General features: G+C 48.8%; 1 protein-coding gene across 1 annotated transcript in view; it reads left to right on the plus strand.

Moving 5' to 3' along the window:
• LOC8030934 (putative ATP-dependent RNA helicase TDRD12) overlaps nt 1-22,674 on the plus strand; it is a 95,214-nt gene that overhangs the window by 36,284 nt on the left and 36,256 nt on the right. The window contains exons 14-20 of the mRNA XM_029972386.4: nt 1,682-1,837; nt 3,626-3,869; nt 5,295-5,438; nt 8,081-8,277; nt 12,475-12,624; nt 15,975-16,406; nt 21,469-21,729. Coding sequence (XP_029828246.3) covers nt 1,682-1,837; nt 3,626-3,869; nt 5,295-5,438; nt 8,081-8,277; nt 12,475-12,624; nt 15,975-16,406; nt 21,469-21,729 — 1,584 coding nt within the window. The remainder of the gene's footprint in view (nt 1-1,681; nt 1,838-3,625; nt 3,870-5,294; nt 5,439-8,080; nt 8,278-12,474; nt 12,625-15,974; nt 16,407-21,468; nt 21,730-22,674) is intronic.

Raw genomic sequence — 22,674 nt, forward strand, 5'->3', positions numbered from 1 at the left:
AATTTGAGGGAGATTGTAAAATAGTTTGATATATTGATAATTCAATAATCAAAAGTATGTCAACGTAAGCTCCAATTGACATTTGCGTGCGTCTCTGCTAATACCGAAGATCGTGAGAAACGGGAGCTTACCAAATAGAGCATCCAAGAACTGCTAGATACAGTAGAACCTTGTGAAAACATACTTGGCAAAGAAGTAAGTAAGTAAGTAAGTTTATTTCCCATCAACACTGATGGTGGAGGTCGAGAAAAAAAGCTGTAAAGTACAGCTTGACAAGGTCCTCAACCTCCTACATAGGCAAAATAGCAGAGGCACAGGAGAAAAAAAAAAAAAAAAAAAGAACACATGTTTCCATACCAAAACATGGTTCAAGGTCAAACAAGGCAGGTGCCGCCGCTTGCGCACTCGCATCGTTGCGACTTTAACCCTTTGCCTGCCTCAATAACTAAAAAACAATCCAAATATACAGATATCTTTTTTATATGGAGTTTAGCAGCATAAACATTTATGCATAGCGTAAACATAAAAATATAGTAGTGTAAACTGTTGGCATCGCCTGCTACGTCAACGTTCATGCCCGGCACAGCACTGAAGTGAGAACGCTGAGGGGTGGGAGGGAGGCTTCTCCACATTGATTCTCATCCAATGCCGACATACCAACACTATGTCTTCACCAGATCTGAGTCGTCGGAGCTAAAGTCAAACAGCTGGGGGGTCTCACTGTCGCTGCACTGTCGTACGAAAGGTTTATGTCCTCGTCGTCCGAACGGAAGATGTGTCATAAAATTTTTATTGTGTCCCCACGTTCTCGTTGCACAGTTGACAAGAGGGAGACCGCTTTCAGAAGTGGACACCACAAGTTTTAAAGCCCTTGTTGCCAGTGTCAAACCGGTTTCCTTCTCGATCTATAAATACATCCCTTGCGCCATCTTTTGACGGCACGCAACACTAAACGCGTCGATTTGTCCGCTTGGTCTTTGGGAAGGGACGTGTGTCTTATTCAGTGCGGAAGAACCCAGCTCGTCCATGGTGGTGAATGGGTTAACAGCGTGGACAACAGAACACGAAATGAATGAAAGAAAAAGAAAGAAAAAACTAAGAAAGGGATGCGTAAAAAGAAAATCTCTTCATCCGCAGAAAAAAAAGTCCGGCGAGCAACAACAACAAAAAGGACACGTAAAATCAGACAGCAAACTCAACGTCAAGACAAAAACACTAAGCAAAAAAGGGAAAAGAAAAAGGTAAACAGAAATAAACAAAGTATTCTTTTTTTTTTTATCTGGGGGGCTAAGGAGTTGAGACGAGATGTTGTTCTTCTACTCTGCCTCGTGCCTTTTGCTGCCCGCGACCTGAGAGGCCAGAGTCCTTTGTCCTCGGCGCGTGCAAACCGTGCCTCGATGGCAGTGTGTGAAGAAAGCGTCCTTACCAGGGGCATGGCACGCTGTTCAATGTATCAAGTGTCCCAGGTGGTGAAGTTTGATACCTACGCACATGGTGCCTATACTTTTATGTAAGATTTTCAAGGGGGTGTTTTGTGTGTTTGAAATAGATGATATTTTGAACTACCTGGTTTGACATAATTGGGCTTGACTGTATACGTATGATCAAGGTGATTGTGACTCGGCGACAGTGTCCACCTTTAACAAAGGAGACGTTTGTCTTCCGACGCGCTGTGATACAGGTTCAGCTGGTTAACGGGGTGGACGTGCTCATAGCGACTCCTCTCTGCCTGCTGCGAGTGATGCACAAGTATGACCACCTTGTGGTGAACCTGAAGCGCTGCTGCCACTTGGTGCTGGACGACGGAGAGCGGCTCATTGAGGAGTTCACCGAAGAGGTGAGTGCTTCCTCGTTGTACGAACATAGGTCACGTTTAGTAAGCTCGCGTTCTAAATGAGATCCACACGCTTGGGTAGGTGGGGCTATCCTCCACGTGACTTAAAGGGGCCCAGTAATCATATTTCAGCGTCTACCTTTCTTGCAGTTTCAACGTCTCTTGGGGTTCGGGCAAGCCAGCGGGCACGGAGAGAGTAACTAAATATCAGTGCGTCCTATTTTAACCGAGCGATGCGGAAACCTCCTCTACCTACGGGGGCGACCCACGGTGCCAAAACCGTGTGATATGTGACGTCTTTGGTGCTGCGCTTACTACTGGTCAGGGCCGCTAAAAGCTTCATTTTAGTCGAAATACAAAATATAAGTGGTGCGAACCGTTTCAATTATTTATAAAAGTAGTTTTTGTTCACTATTTTAGATCAGAAAAGAAACAAATGCAGTTTAGAAAGTACGGAAACAAGAAATGACCCGTCGACATACCCGCCACCAAGTGGTAAAAAAGACTGCGCGTACTAGAGAGGTGTAGTGGGATCAGGCACCGATGAAAAGCGAGTGTAGAAAGGTCCCAGATAAACGTGGCGGCGCTGCGGTCGTATGGAGTGGAGGATCTAACCGGTTCCAAGCGTTCCTAAGGCCTTCGGCAAGCAGCTTTTGCTTGTGGTTTGGCCTTTTAGCGGTATGGCAGGGCGAAGTGGTTCCCGTTCTGAACTGATCTTTATCCTATGTTTGCTGTCGTTTGTGGCCAATGAAGTGTCATACTGAATTAGCGTTTAATCGTGCAGCAAATGCAATGCAAGCCACCCTAGCTGCCCACTTCATACAGCCTAGCCAGAACATGCTTTAGTGGCGTCCTCTTGAGCCGTCTACATGGAGTGCGGCAGCCGTGACCGCTTGCTGAGCTCACTACCCCTCTAGTTCATGGCCACTCAAGCAACCAAGGACGTCATGAAGGATGTTATTTTTTGCTTGTTTTTGTAATTTTGATTTGCCTATAACTTTTAAGATAAAGTGAAATTTGAGAAAAGAAAGGTTTCATTAAGTTACTACGTTCAGTGCGCTCACGTTCGGTGCAAATTAAAAACTAGTAAAAAATTCCTTGCAGGGCCCTTTTAAGGTCACCCGAATTGTCTTAAAAGGTATTCAGTGCTTTTATGGGGATTCATTAGCGGCGATAGCATGTACAGTTTCCGCCGATATGAAGGAAGCACTCAAAGCGCAGGGCCAAGACGGCGGCAGGGGGAGCACTCGGCTTGCCTGACTGTCAAGGGCTTCGGGGATCCTAACGGGGTGTTCAGGGACCCCCACTTGAGGACCACTGAGCTATAGGGGAAAAACTGAGGGAGGAGGTGTGAGAATGCGCGGGGACGTCGGTGCGCCGAGCTGTGATGGGAAGGATAGTGGGTAGACGCAATTAAGGCCTTTGTCTCTGCTCACTGTTCGAATGCGAGGAGCAGACAACGCTCTTGTTCGCTCTGATTGGAGGAAGACGATGGGTAGAGAGGAAAGAAGCTAGTCTTTGCATCTACCCACAAGTCCTTCCAATCGGAGCTCCGCGCTCCAGTGTCCCCGCACACTGTCGTCTCCTCCTCTCCCTCAGTCTCTTCGTATAGTTCAGCGAGAAGTTTGAGGTTTTGTGCCACAAATGCCGACAAGTTCTTTTTTTATCGTTGTTCGCCCCCCCCATTAAGCCGTACCGGCACTGAGGGGGCTGAATGAATAAAGTAAGAGTTCTCTTTCGTTGCGGTCGACCTTGGGAAGTCTGTACAGCCTCGAAACGGCGTTTTCGCAGGTGCGTCAGGTGCTGCAGGAGTACAGTGAGGCCCTGTGCAGGCGCGCCTCCCGCTGCCTGCTCAATCAGGTGGTGGTGTGCACCAGCCGGTGGACGGAGGGGATGGACTCGCTCCTGCGCCTGCTGCGGGCCCAGCACAGCCCCGTGGTGCTCTTCTCCTCCTTCGCCGAAGCGGCTGTCTACGCCAGGGTGCCCACCTTTGTGCGCTATGTCGACCCCAAGGCGCGTGACGCTGCGCTGCTCGGTGAGCAATGCCGTCTAGGTGTTTCCGCTTTGCGGCGCCAGATTTTCTGCGTCGCCCACCGGTCGGATTTAAAGTCCCTAGATGACATTCACGCTTACAATACCGACAGCCATTGTTGTGAAAGCGTGCAAGACACATACCACAAGCAGGTGTTCTGCCGCCATTTGCCTCTAAGGGCCACTTGAGACACGGGTCTCGTGCAGTGGTGCGTTTGACGTTACTTGCAAGACAGATGCAAGCACATCGAGGGGCTTTAGTCGGGTCCACCCATGGAGCTAGGAAGCTTGTGGAGGCGACCTCACGCCACCAGAAGTAAAGCCAGAAGTGTAGAGGGACACACCCCCAATGATGACCAAAACCAAGAGACGCTATTGGACGAAAAGGAGAGCTAATTTGGTGCCAATGGCTGTTTCGGTCACCTTAGAGCCCTTGGGGCGACCAAATCAGCAGTCGGTGCCTAGTCAGTTCTCCTTTACCTCCTATTCTTTGTTTTGGTTATCGTTGGAGACGTGTCCCTCCACACTCCTGGCTTCAACTCTGGTGGCGTCATGTCGCCTCCACAAGCTTCCTACCTCCGTGGGTCCTCTGGTCTCTCTGACAACTTGCTGAATCGCCGATTGCCCCTTCCGAAAATGTGACGCCACCAATCGGCCATCTTGCGTCACCCACTCTTGCGCTGTCAAGCCTAGACAGTTACCATGGTTACCATCTGTAGGTCACGTGACCACAGCCCTGGCAGCGCTTCAGCGGGTGTCGTAAGATGGCTGACCGGCGGCCGCATTCGCGCAACGTGCTCAAAGCGGAGGTCGGCGATCCAGCAAATTATTGTAGGGATTGGTAGTTGGGCCGTTCTGAGCAGACCCCCTTTGCAGCGAAGCTGTTTATGGCTAGGGTTCTCTGGAATTTCCATGTCTACGCTCGCACTGCCCTCTCTTTGTCATCGTTCCAAGCGCTTGCATGCCTAGTTTCCTTTCCTTCTGCTCTCCCGGAGTGGCGGTCTCGTCGCGCGTCTGCTTTCTGCCGGGTGGCGGTCCCGTTGCGCGTGTCTAGTTTCCTGTGGCTCCTCAGGGCGGGTCTGTGTCGTGTGCTAAACAGCTTTGCTGGTCATCCACTTTCTCAGAGTGGAATGGCTCATGATTTTTTTTAAAGCATGTCGAGCAACGTTGGCGTTCGACATTTCTCGGACACCAGGCACGCAATCGGGTCCGAGTGGACGCCGAACGCTGCTGCCCCTTTCATGCCCAATACTGCTTGGAGGACAGGCCCTAACGATGGCAGGCTCGGATAATTTGCGCCGCAGCCGCTACGTGGCGCACACTTTCAAGAAAGACCTGTCGCGTTTCTCTTTGCCGTCTCACACTTGGCACAGCGTGGCTTTTGTAGCTTTGTAGCCGTAATCAATCGCTTGAATCCGTCCTTTCGCAGAGCTGCTGGAGGGCAGCCGTGGTCGCAAGGCAGTAGTCTGCACCTCGAGCCACGAGAGCGCACTCAAAGTGCACCGGCTGCTCCAGTCGGAAAGTATCTTTGCTCTGCTTCTCCACGACAGGCTGCCCATGGTCAGTGTTCGTGGTGAGTTGCTCTCATTTCCCTTTCTTGCTGCTTTTGATTGAGTCAGTTATTATGACGATAGCTGTTACGGGGACTTCCCAGCCGCGTTTCGTGGTGTCAGCGTTTTACTAGGCAGAAAGCTTTGTGACGTCGAATTGCGTGACCACATTCAACCAGTGTAGTTCGCCCCTCGATCGAGGGATGCCAAGGGGGGTGAGGCAGTGGGATCAGGGGAACGCACTGTGTCTTGAACCTCGCAAGCGTTCCCTTGCCGTTGCATGCGTTCGGTTGTGGTGAGGCCTGCGCCGCGAAACCCCTCGAGGGTATCAGTGTCACTTCTGTGTACCGTATTTACACAATTGTAAGTCGACCAAAAAAAAAAAATGACCACATCTTCACGTGGTGAATGATGTTGATTGGGGCAAAGCTCTGGTGGTGCTGATGATACTGATTTTACTGTTCAAAGGTAGTGCTGATGGTGCTGATTTTTTTTATTGCTCATAGGTAGTGCTGAGTTCCGGGTTGCGTTGGTATGGAATATGTGGTATGGAACGTGGTTATATATGCATTTGAGCATTTGACCGCAGCGCCCTCTCGTCTATAAACGTTGAGCCAATGCATGCAAAGTTTAACGCGATTATATACGCATTTGACTGCAGCACCCTCTCCTGTATAGACATTGAGCGGCTACATGCAATGTTTCATCCATGACATCCCCAGCTCTTAAGTTACTACCGCATCTCCGAGCCCTTTACTCGTCTTGCAGTCGTGGCTGAGTGGTTAAGGCGATGGACTAGAAATTTATCGTAATCTCCCCATACAGGTTCGAATCCTGTCGACTGCGCAAACATTTTTTTCTTTTTTTAAAAAGACAAATGGGATGGCAATCGATGTGAGCATAGTCGCCGTACAAACAAGGCTAGACCCCAAGGAGCTTCGCCCCTAAAAAAATCTTTAGATGTGTATTTTAGTGTGAAGACGTGAGAACGGCAAAATATCTGTTTTGAAAGCCCAGCCTCTAACACGCGATCAATGCCTTCTGGCGTGCTTTGGCTGCGCATGCATGCGTGAGGTGCATGAGATGCCCAGACGTTGTCGAAACTAGGAAGTTCACGCTGGAGGCGGGACAACTGAAGCTGTTCACTGTCGTTTCCACTATGTTCGCGACTAGACTATGACTCATCCACACTGGTGATGTCAGTCCCGTCGTCATCACTGCTACATCCTCAAAGCATGTCGTTGGCGTTGTCCAACGAAATCTCGCACTTCGCGAATGACAGCATCAACCTCATCTTCCGCGCTTGCTCTGCGATCGCGTTGCACGTCACGGGTAGGGACCGATTACGTACATTTGCGGCGTACGTTCCAAGCCTGACCTTTAACTCCGGAAGGCATCACCACCTATCCAGATTTTGGCCTGCGGAAGCCTCTTTGTTTGCCGTCACAGTTTAAGATCCCACTGCAGACTCCACTAGAGCGTCACCTGCTCCGACAGGTCGAACTTGCGCCCAGCAGTGCAGTTGTTGGTTACTCCTGGGTGAAGAATGGCCATAAACGAGCACCGAAAACCTTAACTGCCCGGATCACGCGTGTCAATACAAAAAAGCATAATTAGCACTTCAGCATGATCTTGACACTCCATCAAACGACGTACGACCGTAAATCGTGTGAAAAACTGCAAAAAGGAGCAGCGGGGAGTGAGCCGTGAGGCTGTCCCAGCAGCCTCCGGAGTGGTTCTTACAAGAAGTGCCGCCACACCTGGGAGTCGGGCGCGCCGTGCGCTGTTCACCTCCGTATATTCGGGTTAATTTGCGAATCCCTATCAATAATACTCGTTCTACAAATAATAAAAAAATAATTTGTAAAATGGGCGCACAGAATTGTACAATGCTACAAGTTCAGATGGCTGAACTCGTAACAAGCCGAGGTGTTCTTGATATCACGATTGTTTCAGTTTTGTCGGCGGTAATGCTTTGATTCGATTATAAGTCAGCCCTCCCCCCGTTCAGATTTTCAAAAATTGAAAAATGGGTCGACTTACGTTGTGTAAATACGGCACATCTCGGCCTGAACATGCTACTCTGAGATCAAGAACTTTGTGACCCAAAACTTCCCTACGACACGTCTCAAAGTTGAGCCACTAGTACTCGTCTCCGTATACGCTACCATCAATGTTACTAGCTGAGAAAAGCACTATACTCTGTTTCACCTTATGATGTACCGCAGGAAAGGCTACAAGCTCGAGCTCCTTGCTCTGGGGCACATCTCGGCGGCACAAGCTCTCTTGACTTAAAAGCAGCTGCCAACGCTATGTGCACGCACTTCTAGCCTTCGCTGCGGTACAACATAAGGCGAAACGGAGTATAGCGCTTATCGCGTTCCCCATTGTAGAACTTGCTAGGATCCATTCAAAATGTTACACTGGCATCGAGGTTCATTTTTTTTTTTTTTACTTTGAATCTCTTTTTACTTTTCTTTGCTCCTACTACTTGTGTCGGCACCGTTTGTTGTGGCAAATTTTACTAAGGTGGAAACTGCCAAAGTTTCCAGACAGGTGAGTAGTTTATCTAAGGACGGTAGAGCGTTGGATATTTCCGGAACGGTATGTGTGCGACGCTTTCTTTCTCTGCTCCTCAACGATGCCTCATCGTGCGTGAATGCAGGCGTGGCGAACGAGTGGGCTGCCCCCCACAAGGACACGTGTGCACCTGTCCTGGTGGCTCAGGACAACATCCTGTCCTGGGCCGGTATTCGGGACGCTGCCGTCCTCGTCCACTACGACGTCCCCGAGCTGTCCAGGTTCAACTTTGGGTTTCGCTTCTCGTGCCTGGCAGAACGCATGCGCAGCTTCGACGCCAAGGTGAGCGCCTGCAGTCTTTGCTGGGGACTGTCTCCTTCCTTGTCTGTTGGGAAGGCACGTCTTAACCCTTTGATGCCCAGTATTGCTCAGGAGCAGCAACAACTCAAGAATGATCTAATTTCTCCCATGCCATGTGCGCCTCAATAAATTTAGTGCCCTCTATCGCAAGGGCAAGGATACCTGCGCTTAGCGGTGGAGAATTGAATTGCCTCTTTAAAAGAGATCACTGTCCCTTAAAGGAGCTGTGCAACGATTTTATTGTTGAAAGAATTGGCATCTTCTGCTTTTGATATTGTTCACCTTGTCACAAATGACAGAAAACACACCCTCCTTTCATCGAAATGTTGCGATTCCACCGCATAATAGCGAGACAAAACTTAGAATATTCCCCGACCTGCAGCCGCGAGCGGCGGCCATGAGAAACACGCGGCGTGACGTCAATAGGGAATCTTGTAGAGAGATAGCAAGTTGCGCGAATACCTGCTCGATAAAAGGTAACTTTTTTTTATGAATCTTGTCGTTCCAACATACAGTAAAACCTCGTTAATTCGGATCTCATGGGACCGGCAAAAATGTATGAACTATCCGAAATATCGAAAGGACAAAGAAAACTGCCAGAACGTTTACCTGTGACATAGCTTTATTTTGAGAAGAAATATGTTATTACCGCCTGCTTTCTGGACGACATTTGGACGGAGACGGCAACTTTCCTTAGCGCGCTCGAGTGCTCCACCGCACTCGCACTGTCGGAGCTACGCATCCCGCACGCTGACAAGATAGCACAGCAAGCCCTCTTCTAGTTTCGGGTGCACCACCTTCCACGGCCGCTTCCTTTTCGCGTTGAACTTCTCCCTCTTGAAAGCCCGTAGGATATCGGCCTCAATTTTCACGTATGTGGTCAAACTGCTTCTCTTGACCTCGTAACTTTCCATCACTTTTCGAGAGATGCCATCCTTCAAGGCCCTCAGTATTTCCACTTTCGTCGCTAAATTCTTAGCCTACTACAGCTGCAACGGAAAACGAGTAGCACAACTGACCAATAATCGGAGCGGTGAAATCGCAACACCCGGTGCTATTTTTCCCGAGTGCGCCGATAGAAGTAGCACAACTGACCAATAATCGGAGCGGCGAAATCGCAAAACCCGGCGCTATTTTTCCCGAGTGCGCCGATAGCAAGAGTGCCAGTCACGTTGCAGTTGTTTTCAACGCGGGGGTGGCCGGCGAAAAATTGAGGGATAAGATAGCAGTTAAAATGGCGGGCTTTAGGATCCCCGTGCTGAGGCATAAAACGTGACTGTCACTCTCACTATCGGCACGCTCCGGAAAAATAGCACCGCGTGTCGCGATTTTGCCATTCCGGTCGTCGGTCACTTGTGCTACCCTTTTTCCGTTGCAGCTATGCTTCTGCCACTTCCATGCCAGGAGAGTGACGCGCTGAAGCACGGCGATCCAGAGCAAAACTGGTGCGAAGCACGGAGAACCGGAAGAGCAAAGAACCATGGGAAAAGCGAAAAACCACTTGTGCACCTCGGATAGATAGCGATCATACCCTTTGGAACGGACGGTAACTAGCGCCACGTGCCGAATTAGTCCGAATTAACCATAGTGCGCCGCATACCCTCCGAATTAATGAGCGTTTGCTGCCATTGACTAATTCATGCGTTTGACGGGACCAGATCGGCAGTTCAAATTATCCGAATTTCCGAATTAGCGGGGATAGAATTAATGAGGTTTTACTGTATATATAAATGCATCAAAAACCTGGTATCATCGACAAATCTTTTATTATACGGAGTTTTAGTGGCGCCATCTATCCTAGGTCCACAAAACCGTCAGCTCTATCTGCTTCTGCAAACAGTCGCCAGAAGCCGGAGGGGGACAGAGCCGGACGGGTATGGCCGGACCCGGACGAGACTTTCCTCCTTTCACCATATTGTTCGCGCGGCACCCGCCAGCACGGGGTCACGCGGTTGCCAGCGGATGAGTTCTCGCTGCTCACTGATAGCTCTAAAGAGAGAACTTTTCCGGAACTCCGCTCGTACCCCATCAACATCACTGTGCACGTGACCCGGAAGACAACGTACGAGTTGAGAGGTGGCGAAAACCTGGATCTTTCTCATTTTTTTAAATAAAAACTAGGGTATCCAGGCAAAATCTGTTTTCTGTAGTTCACTTCAGAAGTTTCAGGCATCAACTTCCACAATAACTTAAGCAAAGCCCTGAAATTGTTGCACAGCTCCTTTAAAACGAAAGCTGACAGGCCATGTGAGGGTGATGGCGTGCACCACCGACCTTGAAACGCCGAGAAGAAAAACGGGTGCAAATATTGCAAATAGTTACAAGTGTCCGTACTGTGCGAAATGCAAAGTGCACCTATGCCTTCACCAGGTTGTAATTGCTTTCGGTCATTGCACATAAAATAATGCTACAAATGCTCAATGTTGCTCACAATCAACATTTCGAAAACATAATTTTGAAGAAAGGTATTTTTCAAAGACCAGATTTATTTTGTTCTGTGTGTTGTAGAACCACATCAGGATTTCTAGGTCTGCAGTATTTCAAGTAAAGTTTTGGGTATCAAAGGGTAATACACTGAACCTAGGGAAGCAATTTTTTCTATCTGGTTGGGAGAGGCAAGTTTCAAAATAAATGTTTGCAGAAATAACAAAAAAATGTTTTGCCCAATATTTGTGTTACAATACAAATTTTTCTATCTGCAGGCGAAACCAAAACTCTACCCCTGTGGGATGATGATGATAGCGTTTGTACCCGACTAGTGTGTGCTCAGAGTTCGCTAGACTTCAGGGCGTACACTAGTTGAGTACAAACGCTATCATCATCATCCCATCGAATTACAGTTTTGGTTTCGCACGCAAATTGAAAACTTCATACTGTAGCATGAATAAAATGTAAAATTTTTTTTTTTTTTTGACAAACATTTATTTTAAGGCATTATCTTATTATGCCAGCTTAGGATGGTGCAACTTTTTCGACTTGCCGCACACCCGAGATTCCGGCAGTGTATACCTAGATGACCCAAGTTTGCACTGGCAATATTGTTGTCACGTTCACGGAGTCAATCGTTGACCCCGATGTATCTTTCCGCAGGAAAGAGGAAAGGAGTACACCACTTTTTCTGTGCACTGAGCAAAGCTGGTGCAGTGATTTTTTGTGCAGATCACACTGTGTGTGCGATGGATTGTTCGCTCCTTCGTATAGGCTCGTGAGCTTGGTCGGAGCGGTGAAGATCACTTCAAGATTGACCCTATTGGCTACGTTTTTGAGACCTTGAGAGAACTTGTGGATGCAGGGTACAACTACAAGTCTAGTTGTCCTGTCTTTGGGATTTGTCTTAATAGGACCACCCTTTTACAGTGCTTTGAGGAGGCTTACGGTGATCTATGTTAGTAAATGACTAGAGTACCCTGCTGACGTTAATCGAGAGATTTGCACGTCAAAGCTTTTTTGGATAGTATGTTTGCATGATTTGTTAAGTGAGTTGTTGAGACAGAGTTTTATAATACCCCCCTTGACCAGCTCAGAATGCGCAGAGTTGAACGGTAGGAGCGGCTTGTTTCCCTGTGACTCATAGGACCAGCATATGTGGGGGGTATGCTGGTTATACGAGTTCACGCTCAACTTACTCGCCCAAGCTGCAGTTTTTACGTTACGTTGTGAAACACCTCAGGCGTGTCGCTCGTTCATTTTGATCATTCCTGATGCTCGTTCATGACGCTTGCTCATGACTCTCGTTCGTAACAATTTTCTCATAGAAAATGACTTGTAAAACGCTTTCTGCCCTTTTTGAACACACTCGCCCACCAGTGTCTCCACTGACCGCTTACCTGCTGCCAGATCCTCGCAGCAAGGGGTATCGGAGACCGAGTGCGTTCGTGCATTACAGCTCGGAACGCGTGGAGCGAAAACTCGCAGTGCAGAACCCTAGAGTCGTGGTTTCAATCCCCAGCCCTGCCCGTCTCGAACTGGACGAGCATCGTGCCGGCTTGCTATCATGTATCACTATTGTGCGATGCACGTAAAAGGCCCCCAGGCTAGCAGCCGTACTGCACCAGCTAAACTTCTCGCCCACGGCGTACACTAGCGTTGCCGTACCTCAAAGGCAAACCGACCGTGTGCCATCTAAACGCAAACGTCTCAATTATTTTTATTTTTTTTGTGGGGGGGTGTTTTTTGCAGGGAGACTCCGATCCGAGGGACAGCCCGCTGGCCCACTTAATCCTGACGCGGGACAACGCCCACTTGTCGGTCCAGCTGGCAGAGTTTCTGACCAGGGTCGGGGCCAAGGTTCCCCCCGCATTCGAGCAGTTGGCCAACCAAGAACTCCAGGTCTGGGCCTCCTACACTCTTTCGGGGCGGGTGGCAACGCGAGTGATGCATCTGTGTGCGATGCCGTTAACGCGGGTGCTTGTCGTCGGTGACATGCCCAGAACGCATCTTCGACCAACACGTTTGCCGTCCCGTTCCGCCCATACATCAAAAGTGGTTCAGAAGGTGCAACGAATGACGTCGCAGAAGCCGGCGTGTCACGTCGTCGGATGTCGCTATCCGGCAGTTGGCACCGGAAATCTCGGCGAAAAGTAGAGTATTTACCTGCATAGTGAATGCTCTCGCACAATGAACGCAACTTCTACAACAGGTAACAACATTTGGACTTTTTTTTTTTTTCCTCCCGTAATGAACGCACCTCCAATTTTCGGCTTCGCGAGTCTCGAATCGCGTCCAACTCACCAAGCCAATTATCTTTTGCCACCAAGCGGTCAGGCCAAGTCAAGCCAAGCCAAGGTACTTTCGTAATGGCTGCAAGTGCAAAGTTGCAGAAGTGATCAGCCTTGAAACTGAGCGGCACGCACACTTGACGAAGTTTGGGTCGAGGAATTGCCCAGCCCCAGACATTCTTCACCTATCGGATGCATTGATGTCAACATACACGCCGTCGTCTGTGGTCCGCTTTTGGACAGTGAAAGCATGAAAGTCGTTAGGCCTAAAAATGGTCCCGTCGCTCTCCATGCTGAGTGAGCTCCGTAGGGCGCTTTTCTTTCGGCTTTTTAGGGCCGAAAGCGTCCTAAAAAGGTTTGCAATTTATAAAGCATGGTTACTGTGACGTGCCCTTGACCATTCGTGAATGCGCTGTTCATTATGCGAGTAAATACGGTATGAGCGATTGCGGGTATCACTGTCATCGCGGAAAACATACTCCCGGACGCCAAAGCTTCCGCGAGCTGTCGAGCTGGACAGCGACCTGCAGGAAAACATGTCCTCCACCTCCACTACCGCCACCGTAACACCACCGGGATCACGGCTGGCGATAACACGAGACTTGTACGACATCGTTGGGTGTGTATTGGGGGCCCACCTTCTGGGATTAGGCAAACTCTTTGGTTGGAAAACCGTACCAGGAACCGGTGTTGAACGACATTTTTGTCTCGCTTTCTCAACAAACTTCTTTTACGTGTAGGGTTACCAATTGTTCCGGATTTCGAGGGACTGTCCCGACTTTCCACAAAGCGTCGGGGGTCCCGTGTCGTCCTTCTCAGGACAGCTACGTGCGCTGGGCAGGGTTCCAGAGCGCGCCACCGTCGGTTAATCATTGGCGCCACCGTGGCCAAACGAGGCAACACTGGGGCGGCTGAGATGGTCAGTGCAGCCGGCGTGCCCTCGCGAGATTACATAATTACCAACTGATTGTTTTCGCGCTATACACTACCGACTGTTTTAAAAATGTATTGGATTTTAAATACTGTAAACGACAATGTTCGCAAGGACCTAGTTTTCGCGAATCGCAAACAGTTTGCGAAAAATAGGCCCCGCGAACACTTCCGGTAAAAGGTAAACGCATTGTAATCTATACTGAGATCCTACCGCGTCGTGAAAATTAGGACCCACAAATTATTCCAAAACTTCAGCTTTGACGTAAATTGTGAAATACTGAGCCCGCGAAAAATACATTGTTTACAGTATGTTGATGTGTATGCATGCGTGGATGTTTGGTCCTAGCATCAGGGAGTTTTAGTAGGTGCCTTCCTCGAGCTGAGACAACCCATAATGGGAACTAGCAGCACAGAATTGATCGTCCTGGTATTACAGCAAAATTTGAGTGAAAGAAAATAGACAAGGGCAATTTTCTTTTTACAATGTTTTTCACGCCTCAAAATTACGAAAGTGAAGATTTCGTCGAGCTTCCCTCTACAAAAGCAGAACTAAAAGTGCCCCATCCCCACCTACCCTTTTTAAAGCGAAGGCGTTAACTGTCTCATGGAGCGAGCCAAAGTCATCAGCTTTGAAACCACGCTAAACGGCACCTTAAATCTTTTCTCTAAGTGAAGCCAGCTCCCGGTTATGAAACCACCCGAAAAGCCTGGCCAACGGCACCTAGTTTCGATCCCAAAGGAGCAGAATAAAGCTGATGGATTTTTTGCTTCGGCCCCATTGGCTGGCACACGTTGACGAGGCTGTCATTGGCCGCTGCACATCAGTTTCAACGATGGCCACCCCACGGCGCTGCGTGTCCCTCAGCTCGCTGCTAACACGAAACGTCCAAGGTTAGAGCAGCAAGGAGAGGCGCCCACTCCTCGGCGGCAGAGTGCGCCGCTCTGCCGTCAACGCAAATACGCTGCAGACGAAATAAGAGAGCGGAAGAATGACATACATGGTTTCGCATTCACAACTCATAAGACGTGCTTAGGTGCACCTCGATTCCTGCGTGAATAGCTGACCTTGTTTCTGGGATCAGCTTTTTTCCCGTCCCCTTGTCATCTTGTTGAAGACGATTGTGGTGCCAAAGGAATGCGTTTTTTGTGCAAGCTGACTGTAGTTTGGACGGAGTCGTACACAGTTGCTCGTAGCAAGCTGCCACTCGTTTTCGTCCATTGAATATGCTGTTCTCTTTGACATACAGCACAAATAAATGCCGCAGGAACATCCTTTTCTTGCGGCGGGGACGAAGGTAGAACTTCATACGCAGGGGTCAAAATAAAGCAATTATCTTGGGTAGCTACACGATCATGCTAAAGGTGCAAACGGCAGTACGCTCTGCAACCGGCAAAGCAAAGAAAACACTCACTTCAGCAACTACACTCAAACGTTCACAAAAACATTGTTTTGGGAACATTTGCGTTCCAAATCGGCGGACCAGAGAGCAGCGAGAATGTCAAACGACTGGTCTGACTTTAGAGAGTCATTATATTGAACCCAAAGACAACGCCGGGCTTTGAGCACATTTTTCAAAATGTCGAGTCATATAGCACATTTAGAAATCCGTCTCAAGTCAGGCAATGTGAACGGAATACATATTTTACATGTTTTACGGAATTTACTCGTCTCTGACCACGTTTTATATTCCATGGCCTCGATGGGAACCTGTGGAGCTTTACACTTGCTAAGCTTCTGGCTGTTGCGACAGTCCGGTGTGCAACAGTGCCTACAGCTTCGGCGTTTGGTCTCCTGCGACATCCAATAGCAATGTTAAGAATAAAAAGCCAAAAACGCACGAATCCACACCTTCAAATTGATGTGTGAACAGCCCCACGAGCAAGCAGGCTGGCCAAAGGGCCTTCCCAGTGTTGCAAATGTTTTGAGCTAGATGGCGCGACGTGTCACACCAAACTTGATTAGTCCGAGGCTTCCCGACTTCCTTAATTGAAGAGTTGGTAACCCTATTTGTCTGCCTCTCTTTACAGAGGCGCGCTTGTAACCCCGAGCGTCCCTTGTGTGCGCACCTCAAGTCCTTCGGAAGGTGCCTGGCTCCGCCCACAACGAGCGGCACCGCGTGCCGCGACCGGCACGGCGTCGTCGCCGCCCTGGACCGTCCCCGGGGCTGGTGCCACCTACCCGCAAGCGGGGAAGTCCGCATCTTCGTGACCAAGATGGTGGACGCGACACATTTTTACGCCTGGGTGCTGGAGCACTGGGACCCTGCGGCAGATCCGACGGCGGGAAAAGGAGGCGCGGCGGTGGTCCACACGGAGTTCCAGGAGGCCATGCTCGAGATGAACGCCTACTTTGCGGTGCCGGGCGGCGACAGACACATTGGACTCGGGGAGAACGAGAGTCCGGTGGTCGGCGGAGTCTACGCGGTGGAAGTGGATGCGGACCAGTTTCACAGGGTGCAGGTGGGTCGGAGCGGCGGCCGGAGCGCGGCGTTCCCGAAGTCCGAAGATTACAGGGTGTTGTCGGTGCCGGGCCCTGCTTTGAAGTCGGTCCGAAGAACCAGCGCCTGCCCGCGCACTGTAAATGACAAACGACTTAGTTTTTGCGAGGATCTATACTTTATAAAAAGAAACGAAAGTGATAGCTGTAGCATGGTCGTGCAATGCGGGTGGAATGGCGCTATCACATACCTGAGGACAGAGGTGCGACATGGTTAATTCTCGTAGCCATCACAGTTGGCATCGTGAATGCCACTGACAACTGCCACCAGTGATCCGTGAAGCAGGTGGGTAAGCGCGGTGGAAGTTTCTAAAACCATCCAACATTTTGCGTAGCAGCTGGATGCTGCCGAAGTGGGATTTCGCATAACGCAAGGAATGTTTGGAAACTGCTGTTTCAAGCAGACGTCGGGAACATTTTTTCTTTGTTGTGCCATTCTTGGTGGGGCGCCAGGGCTGCCGTCTTCGCTCGCCTCGCTCTCTTCGCGTGGCACGACCGACGGGAAGTTCCGACTTCGCTCTCTTCGCGTCAAGAGGGGAGAAAAAAAAAATGTTTTCCTTCTTCGCATGTGCGGCGACAACAGCCCACGAGGTCGAAATCTCTGCAAAGTGTCGCCCGTAAAGCTATCGCTTTAAAAAAGGACCCACGAATATGTTTTCTTATGGTGACAGATACCTACCGTACCACCCTGATTTGCGAAATTTCGTGCCCGCAAAATATTTTGAATAGGACTCAGTCAAATTTGCGAAATGCATAGAGCCTGCAAAATTTAAGTCGTCACTGGCAGACTCAGAATGGCAGGGCGTGTCGTTCGAATGCCCGGCATTCCCCACCTTTCACCGTGCTTTGGTGCTGTGTGCGTGCTCAAAGTGCACGAGACATTGAAGCGTCGTCGAAGTAGGAAGTCGGCACCGAAGGTGGACAGCCTGACCTCCTCTCCTCCGCTGTTCTCACCTTTTCAGTTACTGTAGCAGCCTTAAATTTTTTGAAAAGGTGCATTTGAGGGGTGGATTTTACTTTCCGAAATTTTAAGGCGTAGCTCTCTTCCTGCGAGAAGTGAGGACAACACCCCTTCAACGGCCAACACAGACGACCAAGTTACCCGAGGTTTGAGCTTGTTAGGCCATCTCCGAATAAATACAATGAGCAGATGACACGCTTGGTTGAAAGGAAAAGACACTGTCGTCCGGTAGCTCCGCCTATCCCGAGATGGCACCACAAGCTCCCACTCAATTCCATAGCGGCGGTGCCCAAGACAGCTGCCATAATTTGGTTTGAGTTGGCGGCTTGGCTGGATTAGGAGCTCAATCGCTTGGCCATGCACGTTTGCTCTATTCCTGACTGAGCAAGCGGTATTTAAAAGCAATGAAGTGTGCACAGTTGCCTTTTAGGCATTCTCGGCATAATCGCTAGTCTTCTTCAGCAGTCCAAAAATAACAGATTTCGGGAGTCTTGAAACAAAATCTTCAGAATTAACCAGAGCCACAGGTTAAGCTTCGAATTACTATTCATTTTCTTTTTCCACAGACTTGTATATATGGTTGCGGGATCTGCATCCATACTTCGAACTAATAGACTACTTCCATAAAGCCCTGCATGCAACACGGCGCGCATTGCACTCTGGGAACTAGTTGGCCAGGGAGGAGGGTGGCATGGTTTCGGTTTCGATCGACACGTCGACGAGAGATTACACACAGAGCGTGGACTATTAACGGCCGTTACATCATGTTTTCTGGTCCCGAGAGCGTCATTTGTGGTCCCTAAGCTAACCTAAATGGCCAGACCTCGAAGCTTTAGCACATGCCTGAGACGTATAGCTTGGCTTAAGACATGCTTATTGAATTTTTGCACTCGAGCCTTTCTGTTAGCGTTCCAATCGAGGTATGTGGACGAGCCAGTGCTGCGAATCTTGATGCTGCGAAGCTCGGGGATCTTTCTTATGTACGAATCAACAAGCTGAACGGCTATGGGTCCAAACTGTTTTTGTGTATTTTGAAAGCAAGTTTGAAAATAAAGCATTAAATGAATGAATGAATTAAAAAGCAATAAGTATGCATACATCGAGCTCGCGCCTTTACTTTAGTGTTGGTAATCAGGAAGTTTGTTTCTTTCGTGAGTCCATAGACGAACTATTACTTTTTTGCAATTATAGTTTTTCTTAATAACCCTGAGTACGCGAGGTAAAACTCAGAGGCGCCATTGAAAACCTCCATTCGAACACACTTATTATCTCTTATCTCTACTGCCCCACAGCACTGCACGAAGTGAAGTTCCCGCATTGAACTAATATTAAACATCGCGTATACAAATAAAGTTATCCTGCAATCGTACAGCCACATTCGCACATATAGACCGTTTTCAGAACGTAAAAGTCGAGCACTTGTCTGAAGAATGTCGCACCGTTCCCGGAAGTGAACCGAACTGGCATGCGCCAAACGAACGAAATTATTCAAAGCGCGTTTGACATTTGCTAATGGCCATAACATTTGTTATGTGTTTGCTTTCTTCCTGCCTGAGTATGCGGAGATAATTTCAGGCACACCGTACAGGCACAGATCCTGGGCGTCAGTAAAAGCTCGTCCAAGACGGTTTAGCGAGGGGCAGGGGACACTTGTTAGGGCCTTCGTCATAGCTAGCCGATCTCAGCGTTTGCGAAAACTTAATCTTCTATCAGCATAAAATTTGAGTGGGAAATATATGATGACACGAGGAGGAAATCATAGTCACTTTTGTACACTAGTAAGGTCGAATTTATTGAGTTTCCTTAAAAATTCATGAGTCAACTCTGGGCTCAACTTTGATACTCCTGTAAGGATGCAGCTTGCTTTTCGCCCGATGAAGTAACAAGAAGCGGACGTTTGGCAAACGAAATACGTGTAAGACTCCAGATGACCAAATTTCAGTTGTAGTTCACTGGTACAAGACAGTATTATTGAAATTGAACTCAAAGATGCACTCGTGGGGTGAGGTGACTAAGCCACGCTTTACTACGTTTGCATACGCACTCATAATATCCGGTGTTTCGGGAAGCAAGGAAAGGGCCCGGTCTTCATTTTGTATCGCTCGAGAATGAGTGTATTGTAAGTTCGTGAAAAGTCAGATAATCGAAGACGCATGCAGCGCATTCGGTCGCGGCGTGATAGCGTGAGATGAAGCTGCTGAGTCGAAACCGAAACTGAGTGGCCAACTAGTTCCCAGAGTGCACTGCGTGATACTTTGCCGCGATGGGGCGCGTCGGTTTTGGAAGAAGTCCATTGGAAATCGAATTATGCTATTCCGAATTACCGAGATGAGGCTGTGGCATTCTTTTGTCGTGTTGTCACTGTAGTCGCAAAAGAAAACCCCACCCCTTTTGCCATGGACGGGTTCCTCCATCACTCCTGCCAGTTAACACGGAGTACTCGGAACAGCGGTTGACAGCCTTGCTTCATACTGCAAACAAGTTTCTATGCTTTTACAACGAAGCTGTTATACGCTGGGGTCTGGGAAAAAATATGTCCTCACATGTCGACAGAAAACTTCCCATTGGTCTGGCAAGTATGAATAATAAAAATGAAAAGAGGGGGCAACCATAATGAGTCAGCCTTCCTTGGCATTATTAGATAGTGAGGTCCTGATCCCTTGTTATGATCTCTAAGCATCGTCCTCGAGGTTGTCTTAGGCGTCGTCCTTAAGGACATCCTAGAGGTCGTCCTCTAGGCATCGTCCTAGACATCAAGGAGGTAACAGCTTCGTTGGTCCTCTATCTTCACGTGAAATGGAAGGGCTCTACAATTTTTTGCAGCGGAGCTGTTTAGGGCTAGTTTCCCAAGGATTGTGTCCCCCGCGAAAGAAATGTCAACATAAAACCGCTCTGGTTGTCACCAGAGTGGAAAGGCTGAATTTCTCTAGGCGTCGTCCTAGAAGTTGTCCTTGAGGTTGTCCTTGATGTTGTCCGAGAGGTTGTCCTCCAGGTCGTCCTAGAAGTCATCCTTGAGGTCGTCCTAGAGGTCATTCTAGAAGTCGTCCTAGAGGTCATTCTAGAAGTCGTCCTTGAGGTCGTCCTAAACGTCGTCCTAGATGTCGTCCTAGACGTCCTCTAAACGTCGTCCTTGACGCCGTAAAAGAAGTCCTTGAAATCTTCCAAGAAGTCGTCCTTGGGGTCGTTCCACCATAGTAAGCTTCGCTGTTCTTCCTTCTTCACCAGAGTGGAAAGGCTGAAAGTTTTTTGAGCAGAGGTACAGCAATGTCACGACACTAAGCTTTGGTTGGATTGCATAATCGGTAAGCAAAAAGGCTTCCACCTTTGTACATACCAACTGTGCCCTTCAATCGGGACAAGCAAGTTTGTCTGCTCCTTGCACAGAGAGTGCTGCAGTGGCAACAGGCATTGTTTACCAGCTCTGTTTAGTTTTTTCACGTCATGGTCGACGGCGTCTCCTGGGGTCGTTGGCGACACAAAGGAACGTGTCTGGTACTCTATTTTTATGCATGCCGGTCTTGATCCGGACTTAAGACGAGCGGATGATGGAGATGTTGACTCAGCGACGGCCGTTAAAGCCCCACTAGATGTTGCCAGGGCAACTCCGAAAGGAAACAAATCGGTGTAAACTCGGGCTTATGCGACCCAAATACGTTCTTGGTTGCACTTACTGGGTTTCGTCGTCGACGGAGCCGCTCGCCACACTTTAGCGCCTCAGCAAGAACCAAAATGATGCCATTAACTCAGCTTCTGCGTCTAAAGAAATGGCGAAAGTGGGAAATGCCGTTCATCAGCGTGGTGTAACGCGGCTTGACAAAATGGAACAGGCGTTTTGTGGAAACTGCCCTGTAGGGGGTATTCGCTGGCATCCGTAGCCAAGTGTGCAGCTGCTCAATGCGTGCTGTCGGCAAGCTTCCACAGTAGCTTTGAAACGTGCATTCCACATCATCAAGATTTTTTTAGCCGTAAGCGTGAGCTCAATCTGAGCACGCTCGGCGAGCGGTGCACTCAATTATGGCGCCCAGCAAATACCCCCCACAGCATTCCCAACGGTTGCCATCCAGGTAGTTTCTATCGTGCCCGAGTTCGGCGGTGCGGGATGTTCGCCGCTCCGTGCGGAGGTGTTCCACATGGACCACGGCGGGAGCTCCAAGGTGGCCTTGCGCCGCCTGCTCTGTCTGCCGGAGCGCCTGGCCCGGCTGCCCCCCTTCGCGGTGGAGGTGTTCTGCTGCCGGGTGCAGCCCCAGGACAGGGACCTGGAGTGGACCTTCCAGGCGGAGTGCACCTCACACTCCCTGGTCACCGAGAAAGAGCTCGTCGGAAAGGTCGGTCCAGATTTTTATTTTCCGGATTGGATTGGATTACGATGGCTTTCAAGCTGCAAAACTCGCGAAGACTAGGTTTTCGTGAAAATGAGGCCGTTTACAGCATATAAAAAAGGAAGCGTGTCAAGACGTTTGATAAAAGAAGTCTCTCACAATTGTACTTTTTGGGCTTTCTGGGATACTTAGGGCAGTGGGCATGTCACAATGTTTTGTTGCATTAGAATAGAACAGGTCATACATAATTGTTGTCTTCGGTTTCCTAGAATGCTTAGGACATGTAGATTGAGTTTGCGTCATAGAAAGTCACTCTTAACATTCACTTTAGGGACCCTTTAAGAGAGGACACTACCCAACAGGGTCAACTTTTGAACCTTGGCATATTATGAATGAAATTTACAGTGGCAGTTGGGAGGCAGAATGCAGTGCAGAGTTATATCTGTGTACATGGATTGTGAAATTATAGTTGTTTCTATCGGGAACACACTGACATTGTTTAGGAAAACTATCATCAGAAAACTAATTTAATACCCAACATTTTTCTTCACCACATACGCAGCAGAATGCCCGAAAAGTGGAACTGTGAAAATAAAATTTCTAAAAGTAATTTTTTTTATGCTAAAATCGTGCTGGAAAATGTACTGAATTTTCGGCGTTTCATGTCGTCGACAAAATCTTAACGTCTCATAAAAGACGTCCAAAAGGTGGAAAAAGACAATGCCACAGATGCATTGCTGATTAAATTTCAATGAGAAAAAACAATGAGCGAACCTTTCCTTTTGTCCTGTCACCAAATGAGTTTTCCTAAAGTGAAATTTATGCCAAAAAGAAAACAACCACATCTCCACGTGGTGAATGATGTTGATTGGGGCGAAGCTTTGGTGGTGCTTGTCTGCGTAGATGCTGAGCCGCAGCATGCCGAGCCTTTCGTTCGTTTTCATCCATGTC

Source organism: Ixodes scapularis, unplaced genomic scaffold (assembly GCF_016920785.2).
Source record: "Ixodes scapularis isolate PalLabHiFi unplaced genomic scaffold, ASM1692078v2 PGA_scaffold8__174_contigs__length_109621045, whole genome shotgun sequence".
NCBI classification, from domain to species: Eukaryota; Metazoa; Arthropoda; class Arachnida; order Ixodida; family Ixodidae; genus Ixodes; species Ixodes scapularis.